General features: G+C 42.3%; 2 protein-coding genes across 4 annotated transcripts; one reads left to right on the top strand and one right to left on the bottom strand.

Annotated features, from left to right (window-relative positions):
* Positions 1–2,234: 2,234 nt before the first annotated feature.
* LOC148414113 (biogenesis of lysosome-related organelles complex-1 subunit 2-like) lies at positions 2,235–8,717 on the top strand. The gene is made up of 5 exons (XM_088432061.1): positions 2,235–2,385; positions 2,483–2,602; positions 2,687–2,816; positions 3,636–3,816; positions 4,321–8,717. Exons 1-4 carry the CDS (start codon positions 2,235–2,237, stop codon positions 3,763–3,765), a joined length of 531 nt encoding a protein of 176 aa, XP_088288187.1. The 3' UTR covers positions 3,766–3,816; positions 4,321–8,717.
* On the bottom strand, positions 3,943–7,831 carry LOC148414114 (uncharacterized). Of its 3 annotated transcripts, XM_088432110.1 has the most exons (7): positions 7,722–7,831; positions 7,175–7,221; positions 6,978–7,079; positions 6,732–6,887; positions 6,062–6,657; positions 5,418–5,475; positions 3,943–4,764 (listed from the first exon to the last, which is right to left on the bottom strand). In XM_088432110.1, exons 5-7 carry the CDS (start codon positions 6,092–6,094, stop codon positions 4,232–4,234), a joined length of 624 nt encoding a protein of 207 aa, XP_088288236.1. In that variant the 5' UTR covers positions 6,095–6,657; positions 6,732–6,887; positions 6,978–7,079; positions 7,175–7,221; positions 7,722–7,831; the 3' UTR covers positions 3,943–4,231. The 3 variants fall into 3 exon arrangements, with proteins under 3 accessions (XP_088288236.1, XP_088288238.1, XP_088288237.1); XM_088432112.1 differs by having other exon boundaries at positions 6,978–7,221; XM_088432111.1 differs by having other exon boundaries at positions 6,062–6,887.
* Positions 8,718–14,796: the final 6,079 nt, after the last annotated feature.

Here is a 14,796-nt window from a genome sequence, read left to right as displayed (position 1 = left end):
TTTTTATTCTTTTATATGCAAAAATAGTAGTCCAGTGGAAGTTACATATATCCACCGCCAGGAGAATACAAACAATCAGAGGCAGTATTGCACAACACAATGTTTTATTAAACAAATATTTTATGTAGCGCACATAAATCGCAGGTTTAATCGATTTCAAATGATAGGAATATTTGATCGTTTTCATGCATTTTATTACCTCATTGACAAAGGCAGAAAATAAATGTTTTTTTATTAGTGTATCTGCTTTTGAGAATATGCTATTATTTAGTTAGGAGTTTAATAGGATTAATGATACAAAATAAGATTAATGATACAACATTTTTTTATTTTTTTTTTAGTAGATGAATAGTTAGTGAAGCCAAACAATGTGCAAAGCGAACGGGAAAGTTAACACAGGTAGAAAACGCAAACATCCTTCCACAATCTGGTGGAGAGGGTGCAAGACCAAAACAAATGGAACACGTCTTCGGGGTATTCCTCACAGAAAGAGCAGTACACATATATTTCCTTTCTGAATCGTTGTAAAGACTTCAGAGGGGTAAACTGAAAGATAATTCCTTACTTAGTTATTAAACATATATCAAGCAAACAGATTCCAAATCTTTTTTCCAGTCAAGCTGTTTCAATAAGTGACCACATATGGAACTGATACGACATATTTCTGGAATAGTGAGGGAGTAAGAGTTCACTGTTGTGAGTTGAGGAGAAGCAGGTTTTACCAATTTCAAGTTCCGTTAAATCAATAGGTAAAGTGGGTAATAACGTTGCAATCCGTCCTGCTGTTATTTTAAAAACATAATTACTTCATTAGGAATTGCATTTATAACCATGCTGAATTAGTTAATAGGCATTGTTTTAAGAAAAATTCTTAGTCTGGTTTCAACAACTGACGCGATTCAACGAAAATTGGTAAAACACGGATTTGTTTCTGTACGTGATGTATTTGCTTTTCCAACTGTACTATTTATGTGCAGAAAAATTATGTTTGGATATCAATGACCGGGAGATAAACATCTGTTTATAGAATTATGATAATTTTGTGGGGATTTTTTCAACATTGTAAACACAGCATGAGGCACATTTGACGCCTTTTAATTTACAGAAAATACATTTAGAAATAAAATTTCGAATTAAGGTTGGGTTTTGCATGAACTGTTTAAACCAATTTGTTTTGAAAGTGTTATTTAAGGTATAAAAAAGACGTCGTGGTATTCTGCTTCTTGTTCTCCATCTTCTTCCTCATCTTCTACGCTAGGGATTCTCAAACATTTTGGAGTCAGAGACCCCCTTTTAAAAAGCAAATTATCTAAGGATCGCAAATTTGCAAATGTATGCGGAATCCAAAAACAAAAAACAAAAAAACATTTGAACCAAACACGTACCCTTTTCATTTAGCAACAGATTCAACTTGACAACAAGTATACAGTATTTGTTGACTTTGTCATACCAAATAACACGATAAGATTATGATCTGTTGAGTTATGCTCTCTAATTTGTTGCAATCTATGTTTTTATTTTATGGACACTTGGACAAGTTATTTTTGTTTAAATGTTTGAGGTAATCATGCAATGTCCTCATGCTGATGTAATCCACCTGCGTGTGGGTGTGTCTACTAAAAACCCCATGGAGTTGCGGACGTTTGTCTAATGGGGTGGAAGAGAAGTCAAGTCTCCAAGTGTGTTTAAGTTAGCAACTTTGCTAGTTCAGGTGCAAACTTTATTCCCAGAGAAAGTTGAAGGAAGCTTTGCTTCTAGTTTAGGTCTATAAATGGTTGGACAGGAAACACCAGTGGCCGTTGCTAAGACCCAACGCGAGCAGTAAGTGAATAACTGTCCCAGTTTCCGTAGCGTGCTAATGCTAATAGCTAGTAACCATTGAAGCATTTGTGTTCCCCTGTGACGTGCACTTGTAAATGAATAAACTTTAGATATTTATATATATTTATTGATGATAATGATTGGCAACTTTGCTAGTTCAGGTGCAAACTTTATTCCCAGAGAAAGTCGAAGGAAGCTCTTCTTCTAGTTTAGGTCTAAATGGTTGGACAGTCAGGAAGTGGTAAGAATGAGTCTCCTGTCCTTTATTTCCTCCCGATGTATAAAACAAGTGGGTGGTTCTGTGCAGGAAAATGACAGCCTTTGTCAATTATTCATTTTAGTGACTGCCGTGGTTCTCTATGAAATACTCATGGCTTAAATACAGGTTCTTGTTTTGAGCTTTTTTTTTTTGTATGTTTTCTCCAAATTCCTTTTGCTTCCTCGGTGATGATGGTGGTGTGGAAACAGCAGAAGCAGCCGTGGAGCCCACGGAGCCTGACATCAACGCGTTGCGTACTGACACGTTTGAAAAGATGGCCGTTTTTCTTCAAGGAGAACTCACAGGTATTGCTAAAATGTATTCATTTACTCGTTATGTTTTTTCAACCACGGCTGCCTTTTATTTTTTTCGTCACCTCTTTTCTCGTGGTGGTGCTTTCAGCCCCTTGCGAAGATTATCGTCTGTTCGAGAACATGAACAGACTAACGAGTCTGAAATACTTGGAGATGAAAGACCTCGGCATCAACGTCAGTCGAAACTTGCGGGACCTCAACAATAAGTGTGAGTCATATATACAATTTGCATCACCCTGAATTGAGGAATAAACAGCACCTTCATATGATTGACTTTTGCACGTTTTCTTAGACGCTAGCCTTCAGCCTTACCTGGACCAGATCAATCAGATTGAGGAGCAAGTCTCTACGTTGGAACAAGCTGCTTACAAACTGGATGCGTCTTCCAAAAAACGAGGCGAGAAACACACAAACACAACAAGGTAACGTGTTTTAGTAAGAAGCGGACTTTTGAAGATCAAAACAGTGGAGATAAGTAACAAGTCTGATTGTCAAATATTAAATATACTTGAATTTTGTGTCAATCTGCAAAGGACTGCAATCTGTGGCCTATAAGCTGCCATATTTACACGCAAATGAAGGCAAGTCCCCCAAAAGTAACATTTTCTATGTGGCTCCATTAGTCTAAGCATGACATCGTGATTAGAATTGCATTTGTGGACTATCAAAATCAAAAGTATCTATCAAAAGTTACCTGAACTTTTAAGGAGTATGATGGAATATGTTAGGTCTTCAAAATTATGTTTTTAAAATAATGAAAATTTTAAATTCTGTTTGGATTTTTTCTTTCCAAAGTACTAGCGTTATCGGTATTTGGTAGCGGTAGCGGTGGCTACTCAAGACTTAAGTACTCGTACGGGTATAGATGTGAGAAAAATGCTATCGAACATCTGCAACACAACGTGGTGACAAAGCACCACTTTTGTCTTAATGAGGTTTCTCAATCCACATCGACATGATTGCTCGGCATCAAGACACTACAAGATGGTATCAAAACTCCCGTTTTTGTTCAACGAAGCTCATAAACTCACCCAAACAGTTTCAAGCCATAAGACGACGCCAAATCATTACTTCATGCCGTAGCACAAAAACATCTGCTAATATTTGCTTTTTGTAACGACTGATTTTCCCTAGTTAAAAGAACAACAACAAAAAAGGGGCTCTGCTTACCACGGATCAAATAAATAGATATAGAAATTAATAAATAGATGTATTCGGATTATTTTCCCCCATGTGTTCAGGTTTACCCTCCTCTGGCACCGCTCGTTTCTCCTGCCCCCCCGGGAGGGGGATGGTCCACCCCAAAGGGGAAGAGGAGGAGCTGTACGTGGACATCGGCGCGTACGGGGAGCCCAAAGTCAAACCCTTTGAGGCAACGGCGTCCACGCGGCGACTGGAGAAGTTCGTCCGGGACGTCCACGGGTACGTCTCGCGCCGATTTGCGCCGCGTGGCTCAGATGACACATTTCGAGATGCTTGTGCAACAGCGTGAATAACTACAGTTTGTGGAAAAAATTGCAGAATGATATTGAATTGCGTATATGACCTTTTAATTAGAAGAATTACAGGATAGAACCAAAATAACAGATGGACAAGTGAAGCTTTATGAAGTACTTCAGATTTTTTTTTTTTTTTTTTTTTTTATAGTGTTCTACATGGCACTTCAGATTCAACGATGAGTGGAAATGTAATCGGTTCCACTGAACTAGCATTTATCGTTAAACCAATAGCACCATCTAGAGGAGTAAAAAAGTGCTTTGCGGCGCTTTTTTCTCCTCACTAAATAATATTAACTTGTTTTATTTTACAATTTAATAAATGGAGTGGAAGGACTTAGCTAAACAGTTTCAAACTGCCATGGTTTGAATTGATCTAAAAATATTGACATTAGAAATGAGGTGACATTCGGTCTACTCCACGTCTTAGGTGGACCCGAAGGACGAAAAGGAGACAGTGGATGTCTCCAGGGTTTCCAACTCCTTAATAAGGATGGAGCTCTGGTCCTCATCTTGTAGGCTGCACAAGACCGACGGGGAGGGGGGGTTTGAACGCCTCGGCCGCTTCCGTGGCTTCCAGTTCCTTGAATAAGGGCGGAGGTCAGGTCTTCCTCCTCCTCAAGCGGGCCGCCGGTGGACGAGGACGAAGACGGGGTGGACGCCTCGTCCCATTCCAGCTCGAGGGGTTCCAGCTCCTTCAACAAGCTGGAGATCAGGTCCTCCTCGGATCCGGCTTGCGGCAAGGAGGACAAGAATGCCTCGGCGGAGTCCATGACTTCCTTCAGTTGGGTGGAGACCAGGTCTGCTTGGGGTACTGGATCCAAAGTGCGCATGCACGGAGGGTCGGTCTGCACGGGGACCTCAGGTGCCAACACTGCAAACACAAACAGCTGTTATCCTTTCAATTCATGAGTGTATTACAAAAACATTTTTGGACAAACCTGGAATGATAAATTCGAGGGATGGAAAAAGTGCCGTTAGTTTCATGAAATTTGAATGAAAACGCAAGCTCGGGATAGGTAGGTTTTTAAAAGGATGGGTCCTTTTTGGGGAAGATTTTTGTTGTAGTATAATAACTCATTCTATCCTAAAGGCATAGTTTACATCTTTTTAAGCTTTGAAGACATTCAAAAGTTTCTCAGAGGTATTAACTGTTTGTTAGTCGTCAAGATATTCACGCTTTAACTCATTCAATGCCACTGGCGTCAAAGAGCGTTTCAACAAGGGAGGCAGTGAATGAGTTAATTTAAACTAGTGAAAGGTGACGTCAAAGCCAAAAGGTGGTAGCGAGTTTGCTCGAGACTGCCCTCTGCTGTCGATTGGTTTTTACGTCATTGGAACTGACGTGATTGGATAATGAACCCCTCGAACACGGGATTTCGTTTTAGTGACGGCGAGGTAAAACTGTTTTAACTTTATTAATTGTACAGGAGGATAAAAACATATCAAATGAATTACAGATTTTAAAAAAAAAGCTACTTTTTATTGCGAAAAAAATGTGAAATAAGTCAAATATCGAGTACTCACTGGTTGGACCGTTTGGACGCTTGGCTGCACTGACCCACTCTCTCTTTCTCTTTCTGACCTGCACAAGACACAACAAAAAGATCTTTAGTGCGCAATAAAACGACATTATGAAAAAACTAGAAAATGCATTCTGGAGAATTTGCGTGGAAAAGATGATGGATGATTTTGAATATCATCGAGTCTGGGGTGTACCTAATAAATTGACCATGATTACCGCCACCTGGGGGTAGACGGGCGAAAATGTGTGATGTGCATAATAAATCCTGTCAAGATTACCACGGGAGAGAACCTCTTGCGCGTATCTAAATAAATGATACAAATGGCCGGGGTGACTTAAAAAAAAATGGATTTTCTAAAGCTAACGTGATGGTGAAAACAAAGTTTTCCCAATGTGAGATGAATGTGCTAGAAGTTGTGATTCTGCAACGGAATGAAAATCGAGGGCGTTACCTATTAAACTATTAAAAAAAAAAAAAAAAACAGGAACATTTATCGGCGGAAATATCAAACATCTGTGAATCTGAAATGCAACGCTTTTCATGTCAAATGTCAAAACTCCCATCGGGAATGTATGGTGAAAAACAAAAATATTCCTTTCCGCAATCATTGACTTATTTCACTGTTATTGTAACTAATTGACTCACGTAGTTCTCGCTACAGGACCAGTCCGGGTACATTTTGGCGTGCAGGCGGTTGAGACGCTGGGATTCCTCGAAATATCTCCACTGTGGGCAAAAAGTGACTCACGTAGTTCTCGCTACAGGACCAGTCCGGGTACATTTTGGCGTGCAGGCGGTTGAGACGCTGGGATTCCTCGAAATATCTCCACTGTGGGCAAAAAGTGACTCACGTAGTTCTCGCTACAGGACCAGTCCGGGTACATTTTGGCGTGCAGGCGGTTGAGACGCTGGGATTCCTCGAAATATCTCCACTGTGGGCAAAAAGTGACTCACGTAGTTCTCGCTACAGGACCAGTCCGGGTACATTTTGGCGTGCAGGCGGTTGAGACGCTGGGATTCCTCGAAATATCTCCACTGTGGGCAAAAAGTGACTCACGTAGTTCTCGCTACAGGACCAGTCCGGGTACATTTTGGCGTGCAGGCGGTTGAGACGCTGGGATTCCTCGAAATATCTCCACTGTGGGCAAAAAGTGACTCACGTAGTTCTCGCTACAGGACCAGTCCGGGTACATTTTGGCGTGCAGGCGGTTGAGACGCTGGGATTCCTCGAAATATCTCCACTGTGGGCAAAAAGTGTAAGCGCACACACATGCAAGCTCCACGCCAAGAGGATGTGCAGATCACACACACTCACAATCTGCCCCAGGATGTTGTTCACGGAGGCACTGTCTTTGGGACATTGGCCCCCAGACGAAATTTGGGCTCGCACGAAAGGCCGCTTCTCCTTCATAAAAACGATGAAGGCGTTCGGTGGCTTTTTGATATAAGGCCTGGAGTTATCCGCTTTTTCCTATTGAGACAACGGGGGGGAAAAAAAAAAAATCAAATGTGTGCCTAGTCTGCACGTTCAAGGAAATACATTTTTGTAAATGATTCTTACCGGGAGGAGTTTTTGCTTGGCAATTGTGGCGTTACTGATGAAGTCGGTAGTGAAGGAAGGAAATAAGTCCCAGGCGGAAACTCGTACGAAAGTTGTCCAACTCTGCGCACGTCGAAGAACACAAATTAGGCAACATTTTAAAAAAAAGAGAGAGAGAGAGAGATTGACTACGTTTTGTTTTTTTGTGCGGTACTTACGTCACTCGGACGGGAAGTTGGTTCTGCTCAACAGGTGCACCGCTAAACTGCAAAGTTAAAAAAAAAAAAAAAAAAACGTTAGTAACGTACTTTTTATGAGCAATAATGTCTAACTATAATTTTGAAATAACTCGACTTTGGATGACTGATTTTTAATACCTTCCACAAAAATCACCCGTGTTAGGTCTATTTATGCGTTATACGTCGTTCACATAACTGTGATTACTTATTGCACTTTTAAAAATGAGCATTAAACCTGATTCCGGATCGTCATTCATCTTCGCGAGAGGATGCAAGAGTCACAAAAGTACCCAAAGTATTTTCTAAAAACTTAAAAAAACAAAACAAAAAAAAAAAACCAGTCAGAAACTGTTACAACAATTTCTAAACTAATTTTGTTTCTCTCCAAACGTCGATTTGATGGAGACTTTCCGTCGATGAATGCTCTCAGGCATGTTTCGGGAATCTTCCGAAAGTGCAATAAAGGTATTTATGTTTGGATAATAAACTAATAACGAATGAAAAGAAAAAAAAACGTTATCCGTACCAAGTGTTGATTGTCTGTCATCACGCATGCTTCTGCGTCAGTAATTTGGAAAAGTTTGTCCCAGTCGATCGATGTTTGCCATCCTCGCTGGTCGATGCACTTGAGGGTAACTAATATTAAACTACCATCAACATCAAAATATATACATTGACAGGCACCCGATATTAGCCAATCACAGCGTGAGGAGACGGGTCGTCTTTGATACGTCACGAGGTCAGACGTTAAATGAAAGAGCGACCGTGACGGGCTAGCTAACGGCTGAGATTTCTGACTTACCATTTGGAAGCCCCTGGGACGAGTGGGGAGCTTCAAGTTTAAAAGATAAATCAGTATCTTGTATTAAAGTCACAATACACGACAATCTAAGACAATATCTACTCGTATTTTGGCCCTTTCTGCTTTTGCAGAGCTTCTAAACCGCTTTCAGTGATGTTGTGCCCCTGTGGCATATGACCCCTTTGCCTGCGCAAAAGGTTTTTTGGGTTGGAATTAAAAGAAAAACCAGATTTAAATTCGAGTGCTGTGCCAACGTTATTTTAGGTACGATAAGATTAACTTTATTGTCCCCAGGTGGAAATGTGTCTTAGGCAAAGTGTGTTGGACCACAGCAGTGTTTAAAACAGACGTCTAAAAGCACATCAGCATAGCAGCATTGTACAATTAGTGTAGGGACTAAGACACTGGCATGTTCATGGACATTCCTACGATAAATGTTAACTGTTGAATCCAAAATGTTGGCAGAGCATCATCAAATGTGAAACCCACCGTCAGGTTGATATCAAGAGTTTTTTTTTGTTCCATAAAAATGACGTTGTGGTCTCTATGTAATTTTATTCCTCACTGACTTGTGTAGTTTTCTTTTTCCATCCCAAGTGAAGTTACTTTTTTGTAAATAGCAAGACTTGAATTTCACATTAAGAAACTGACTTCAGTTTGACACATACTATTGTATTTTCCCATTGAAATGTAAAAAAAAAACAAAAACAAAAACAAAAAGCAAAACAGCTATCAATGTTAAAATGCAAAGCAGTTAAAGAGAGGTGGCGATTGGCAACGTAAGATGGCCGCCGGCGGGATTCTGTTATCCTACGGCCTGAAACTAATTGGGTTTGGCGGTGCATTTTGGTAGCGGAAGTGGCTCTGGTTGGCGGGCGGAAATCACGTGTCCCCCGCTCACAGGACAGATGTTGGGGGCAGTCAAAACACTAGACACAAAATGGCTGCCTTGGGTGTTGAGTGATGCTCTCTAATTTGTAGCAATCTATGTTTTTATTTTATGGACACTTGGGCAAGTTATTTTTGTTTAAATGTTTTAGGTAATCATGCAATGTCATCATGCTGATGTAATCCACCTGCGTGTGGGTGTGTCTAATAAAAACCCCATGGAGTTGCGGGCAGTTGTCTCTAATGGGGTGGAAGAGAAGTCAAGTCTCCAAGTGTGTTTTGTTACTTTTCCCTCGTCTTGACGGCTTTCATTTGAACAGTTTGCTGCTTAATGTTAACTCTCTCAACAGGTTATGGGCCCAGGGTGCCGATTCAAATTATTAGAAGCGTTTGTTTGTTTGTTTGTTTGTTTTTTAACACCGTCGTGGCATCGTGAGCCGTCAATCGGCAGAGCTGAGTAGGAGCCGCTGGTCCCGACTAGCATTCGACGGGGATGAAAATAATTAGGAATTATGGGAGACAAAGTTCCTGGGTTACCTTTGTCCGCAGGGCCTGAAAGAAACAATTTTAGGACCACCCACAAGTGACGATGACGACGCGCCGTTAGAGGACGAGAAAAAGAATGAAGAAGCGTATGCCGAGCTGATACGGTTCTTGGATGACAAAAGCTTGTCACTGGTGATGCGAGAGGCACAAGATGATGGCCGTGCAGCACTCAAAATTTTGAGAAACTATTATGCAGGTAAAGGAAAGGACCTGATGGTCGACTGTGGGGCAACCTCACACGCAGTTAATGACCTCGCCAAGTCCAGGTGCTTCGACGAGCAGTTCCAGGCCGAGGTACACCGTGTCGAGCCGGCTGACGGCACGAGATGCGAAGGCGTCGCGGCGATGCAGAGGTCTGCTTGATAGACAGCAGAGGCCGACACCTCAAGACAACGCTCAAGCAGGCGTTGTACATTCCTTCGTATCCACAAGACCTTTTCTCTGTGAAAGCGGCGACATCCAGCGGAGCGACAGTGATCTTTAAGGAGGGCCAGGACGTTCTTATTCACAAAGATGGTACACAATTTCCGATTCATGTGCACAATAGACTTTATTATTTGCACACTGTAAATGACTATGAGAAACGTGGTGAGGACCAAGTAAATGGGTGTTATGCTTTACAAACGTGGCATGGGATTTTGGGGCACTGTAACTACAGTGGTGTTCAGAGGTTGCAGTCTGTTGTGTTAGGCATGAAGAATAAAGGTACAGCAAACAAACCTCCACATCGTGATGTGTGCACTCAGGGCAAGTTTGTGCAGACTAGAAATAGAGAGTGTGATAGGAGGGCGACTAAACCGTTAGAACTGGCGCGCACAGATTTGGCAGGACCAATAAACCCAGAGTCAAAAGAGGGGTACAAGTACGTTTTGTCTTTTACCGAGGATTTTTCCAGTGCAGTGTTGGTTTATTTCCTTAAACAGAAGAGTGACACAGTACAAGCAACTGAGAAGTTTATTGCAGACACACTGCCCCTGATGCTCAAATCAAACGTATCAGATCTGACAATGCAACCGAATACACTGCAAGCAATTTCGGAACTTTAATGGTTAAAAATTGTATTTGGCATGAGACTTCAGCACCATATTCCCCCCATCAAAATGGAACGGCTGAGCGAAATTGGCGCACGCTTTTTGATATGGCGAGATGCATGTTACTGGAGTCTGGATTACCAAAAGGCTTGTGGCCTTACGCTGTCCAGATGGCGGCTATAATTAGGAGTCGATGCTTTAACAAACGCACAAAGATGACACCAGTAGAGGCACTGACAGGGAGACGACCCAACCTGCCTACAATGAAAAAGTTCGGGTCTGAGTGTTTTGCCTATAGACAAGACGAGCGGAAGCTTGACCCAAGGAGCGAGAAATGTATGTTCATTGGTTCCGACAAAACCAGTCCTGCATACGTTGTCTATTTTCCTGATGGTGGTAAAGTGCAGAAAAACAGACTGGTCAAATTTTTTCCCAAAAGTGGCGTTGAGCAGCAAACTCAGACTGATGTTGCGTCCGACGATGAGGACGATTTGAGGATGAGGCACAGAATGAGGCGAAACGTAAACCCAAACGCAGTTCAGGTTCCAGTCAATGAGGATGAAGAGGGTAGCCAACCAGAAGTAATTGAAGCTAAGCATATGCCAAGAAGGTACCCCGACAGAGTGAGGAGAAGGCCACATTACCTAAGTGACTTATGTTTCATTGGATGCTTCCGATGAGGAAACAGAGCAGGTCCAAATTGACATAGATTACTGCTACAGAGTAACACGTGACACCCCGCTAACTTTCAACGAAGCCTTCAGTTCAGAAAACTCAAAAGAAGGGGTGAATGCTGTGAATGAAGAAATGCAATCGCCAAAAGAGAATCACACGTTGACCATATCACTAACTTACCGGAGGGAAAGAAAGCAGTGGGGGGTAGATGGGTTTACGCTCTGAAGGAAAACTGTGATGGTTCAAGATTTACAAAGCCAGGTATGTACAGTAGCTAAAGGCTATAGTCAAAAGGTGGGTGTTGATTACGAGGAGACATATTCTCCAACTGCACACTTGACAAGTATCAGAGTATTGATGCAAAAAGCAGCTCAAGAAAACTTGATTTTGTTTTGCACCAGATGGATGTCAAAACTGCCTATTCGAGGGCCCCAATAGATTATGAAATTGATATGGAACAACCGGAGGGTTATGAGGTCAAATCCAACGCCAAGGAAAAACTGGTCTACAAACTACAGAAATCTCTATATGGGCTAAAACAATCTGGCAGAAGCTGGAACCAAGTCCTGCATGATGACTTGACCAAAATCCACTTTGTGCAAAATCAGGCAGATCATCGTGTCTACGCCAGAGAGACCAAAGATGGCAAGGTGATAATGGTGATTTGGGTTGATGATGTCAAACTTGCTGCAAGTAATGAAGTCACCCTAAATTCTGTCAAAGAGATGCTTGCTTCCAGGTTCCAAATGAAAGACTTGGGAAAACTGAAACGTTTTCTAGGCATTGGTTTTGTTCAGAGTGACAACTGTGGGAAAATGTCACAGGCAAAATATGTGGAAAAAGTCTCGGGAGGATAAACTGTACACCAAGGTGGACACCTTGTGAACCAAAACGGAACTATACTGACAATTCCAACTTAACGATCGATGCAAAGAAAAACAGAGAAGCAGTCGGTAGCTTCATTTATCTAACAGTTTGTACAAGACCTGATTGAAGTTCTATTGTGAGCAAGCTCACCCAGTACTTTGCAAAGCCATCTGGTGAACAATGGGTCACAGTCAAGCATGTACCGAGGTATCTTAAAGGTACACTTCACAAGGAGTCGTGTGACCGAAAATGTGAAGCACTAGGTCTACATGCATATAGCGATGCAAATTGGGCAGCCGATGATGATAGGCCAAGTACAACAGGTTACTGTGTCAGCCTATCCAAAAATGGCAATTTAATATCACGGAAAACCAAAAAGCAGCCCACTGTCGCGCTATCCACTTGTGAGGCAGAGTAGATGGCTCTAGCTGCAACTACTCAGGAGTGTCTTTACCTAAAACGACTCTTAGAACGTCTTGACAAACAAGAGTAGAATGCGCCTGTGGTTTAGGAAGACAACCAAGGTACACTTGCTTTAGCGAAGAATCCTGTCAGCGGACAGAGATGTAAAACGTATTGACATAAAGTACCACTTCATCAGGACCACAGCGATGGAGGGATATGTCGTGTTAATGTATTGTCCAACTGAGGATGTTGTTGCAGATGTAATGACGAAGCCTGCTCCTCAATTTAAGTTGAGGAAGTTTGCTGGATTTACTGTATTTTCGGAGAGTGATGTAATCACAAAAAAACAACAACAACAAAGAAAGAAAGAAAAAAGGAGGGTTTAAGAGTACAAATTGAGAACAAGTGGGGGTGTTGAGTGATGCTCTCTAATTTGTAGCAATCTACTGTATGTTTTTATTTTATGGACACTTGGGCAAGTTATTTTTGTTTAAATGTTTGCGGTAATCATGCAACGTCATCATGCTGATGTAATCCACCTGCGTGCGGGTGCGTCTCATTAATGTCACGTTTGGGCATGGCGACTTGAGGCAGTGTGGGATGCGGGAAAGGCGGAACCAATAAAAAGCAGGACTGACTGGGGTAAGGCTCAAGAGAGGGTGATTTAATAACAACAAAGGCAGGGTTGAAAGAACCGAAAAATACAAAGTACAAACAAAAACCGCTAAACCGAAGCTTACTGGGGGCAACAAGGAACGGGAGGCAGTCCTGACGGCGAGGGGAAGACGTACAAAGGGAAGACCCGGCAAGGGATGAGGCAAAACACTGGGTCTTAAATACTAACGGAACTAATGAAGACGCAAGACACCTGGGAACAACAAGGGGCGGGGAAACTGACTGGAGGACACACACGGGCGACGCGTGAGGTTAATGTACAGTAATGACACGCGAATGGCACGGGTCTTAAATACTAACGGAACTAATGAAGACGCAAGACACCTGGGAACAACAAGGGGCGGGGAAACTGACTGGAGGACACACACGGGCGACACGTGAGGTTAATGTACAGTAATGACACGCGAGGGAAAACACAGAGAACCTAAAACTTAAGACTAAGACACCCAAACCCCACAACAAAACACAGACAGATCATGACGATTAAAAACCCCATGGAGTTGCGGGCAGTTGTCTCTAATGGGGTGGAAGAGAAGTCAAGTGTCCAAGTGGGTTTTGTTACTTTTCCCTCGTCATGAAGGCTCGCATTGGAACAGTTCGCTGCTTAGTGTTAACTCTGTCAACATTGGGAGATGACGCTGCCGCAATGGACAGCACTTCCAAGTCCGCTCCTCCGAACGCCGTTGCACATTTCACGAGCCACGGGGAAGCTGCCGAGGATATGAAGGAAACACCAGTGGCCGTTGCTAAGACCCAACGCGAGCAGTAAGTGAATAACCGTTCCAGTTTCCGTAGCGTGCTAATGCTAATAGCTAGTAACCATTGAAGCATTTGTTTTCCCCTGTGACGTGCACTGGTAAATGAAGAAACTCTAGATGTTTATATATATTTATTGATGGTAATGATTGGCAACTTTGCTAGTTCAGGTGCAAACTTTTATTCCCAGAGAAAGTCGAAGGAAGCTCTTCTTCTAGTTTAGGTCTAAATGGTTGGACAGTCAGGAAGTGGTAAGAATGAGTCTCCTGTCCTTTATTTCCTCCCGATGTATAAAACAAGTGGGTGGTTCTGTGCAGGAAAATGACAGCCTTTGTCAATTATTCATTTTAGTGACTGCCGTGGTTCTCTATGAAATACTCATGGCTTAAATACAGATTCTTGTTTTGAGCTTTTTTTCGGTTTCTCCAAATTCCTTTTGCTTCCTCGGTGGTGATGGTGGTGTGGAAACAGCAGAAGCAGCCGTGGAGCCCACGGAGCCTGACATCAACGCGTTGCGTACTGACACGTTTGAAAAGATGGCCGTTTTTCTTCAAGGAGAACTCACAGGTATTGCTAAAATGTATTCATTTACTCGTTATGTTTTTTCAACCACGGCTGCCTTTTATTTTTTTCGTCACCTCTTTTCTCGTGGTGGTGCTTTCAGCCCCTTGCGAAGATTATCGTCTGTTCGAGAACATGAACAGACTAACGAGTCTGAAATACTTGGAGATGAAAGACCTCGGCATCAACGTCAGTCGAAACTTGCGGGACCTCAACAATAAGTGTGAGTCATATATACAATTTGCATCACCCTGAATTGAGGAATAAACAGCACCTTCATATGATTGACTTTTGCACGTTTTCTTAGACGCTAGCCTTCAGCCTTACCTGGACCAGATCAATCAGATTGAGGAGCAAGTCTCTACGTTGGAACAAGCTGCTTACAAACTGGATGC

Source organism: Hippichthys cyanospilos, chromosome 13, assembly GCF_059441005.1.
Source record: "Hippichthys cyanospilos isolate Australia breed blue-spotted pipefish chromosome 13, RoL_Hcya_1.0, whole genome shotgun sequence".
In the NCBI taxonomy this organism is placed as follows: Eukaryota; Metazoa; Chordata; class Actinopteri; order Syngnathiformes; family Syngnathidae; genus Hippichthys; species Hippichthys cyanospilos.
Note: the sequence above shows the minus strand (reverse complement) of the source record. Positions and strands in the feature narration are given on the sequence as shown.